Source organism: Corvus brachyrhynchos, unplaced genomic scaffold, assembly GCF_000691975.1.
Source record: "Corvus brachyrhynchos isolate BGI_N302 unplaced genomic scaffold, ASM69197v1 scaffold309, whole genome shotgun sequence".
Lineage (NCBI taxonomy): Eukaryota > Metazoa > Chordata > Aves > Passeriformes > Corvidae > Corvus > Corvus brachyrhynchos.
In genome coordinates, this window is record NW_008240227.1 from 125,749 (window position 1) to 126,273 (window position 525).

The 525-nt window shown below is 57.3% G+C and overlaps 1 protein-coding gene across 1 annotated transcript in view; it reads left to right on the forward strand.

Annotated features, from left to right (window-relative positions):
• Positions 1-283: 283 nt before the first annotated feature.
• Positions 284-525, forward strand: part of LOC108449331 — a 38,738-nt gene continuing 38,496 nt past the window's right edge. The window contains exon 1 of the mRNA XM_017745146.1: positions 284-487. Within this exon, the coding sequence (XP_017600635.1) occupies positions 284-487 (204 nt within the window). The remainder of the gene's footprint in view (positions 488-525) is intronic.

Here is a 525-nt window from a genome sequence, read left to right on the forward strand (position 1 = left end):
CTCCTATCTCTTATCTCTTATCTCCTATCTCTTATCTCTCGTCTCTTATCTCTTATTTCTTATCTTTCATCTCTTATCTCTGTCAGCACCCCCTCGGAGGAGGATCCATGGATTCATGGATCCGGCCGGGATGCGGAGGAGGAATCATGGATGAATCCTGGTCGGGAAGCCGAGGGGGATCCATGGATCCATAGACCCAGCTGGGATGTGGAAGAGGATCCATGGATCCCTGGATCAGGCTGGGATGCAGAGGAGGATCCATGGATCCATGGATTGGGCCGGGATGTGGAAGAGGATCCATGGATTGGGCCGGGATGTGGAAGAGGATCCATGGATCCGTCCTGGTCGGGATGAGGAGGAGGATCCAGGGATCCAGCTGGGATGCAGAGGAGGATCCATGGATCGGGCTGGGATGCAGAGGAGGATCCATCAGCCCCATCCAGCCGGGATGCGGAGGAGGATCCATGGATCCACGGATCCGGCCGGGGTGAGGAGGAGGGTCCATCAGCGCCATCCCGCCGGGAG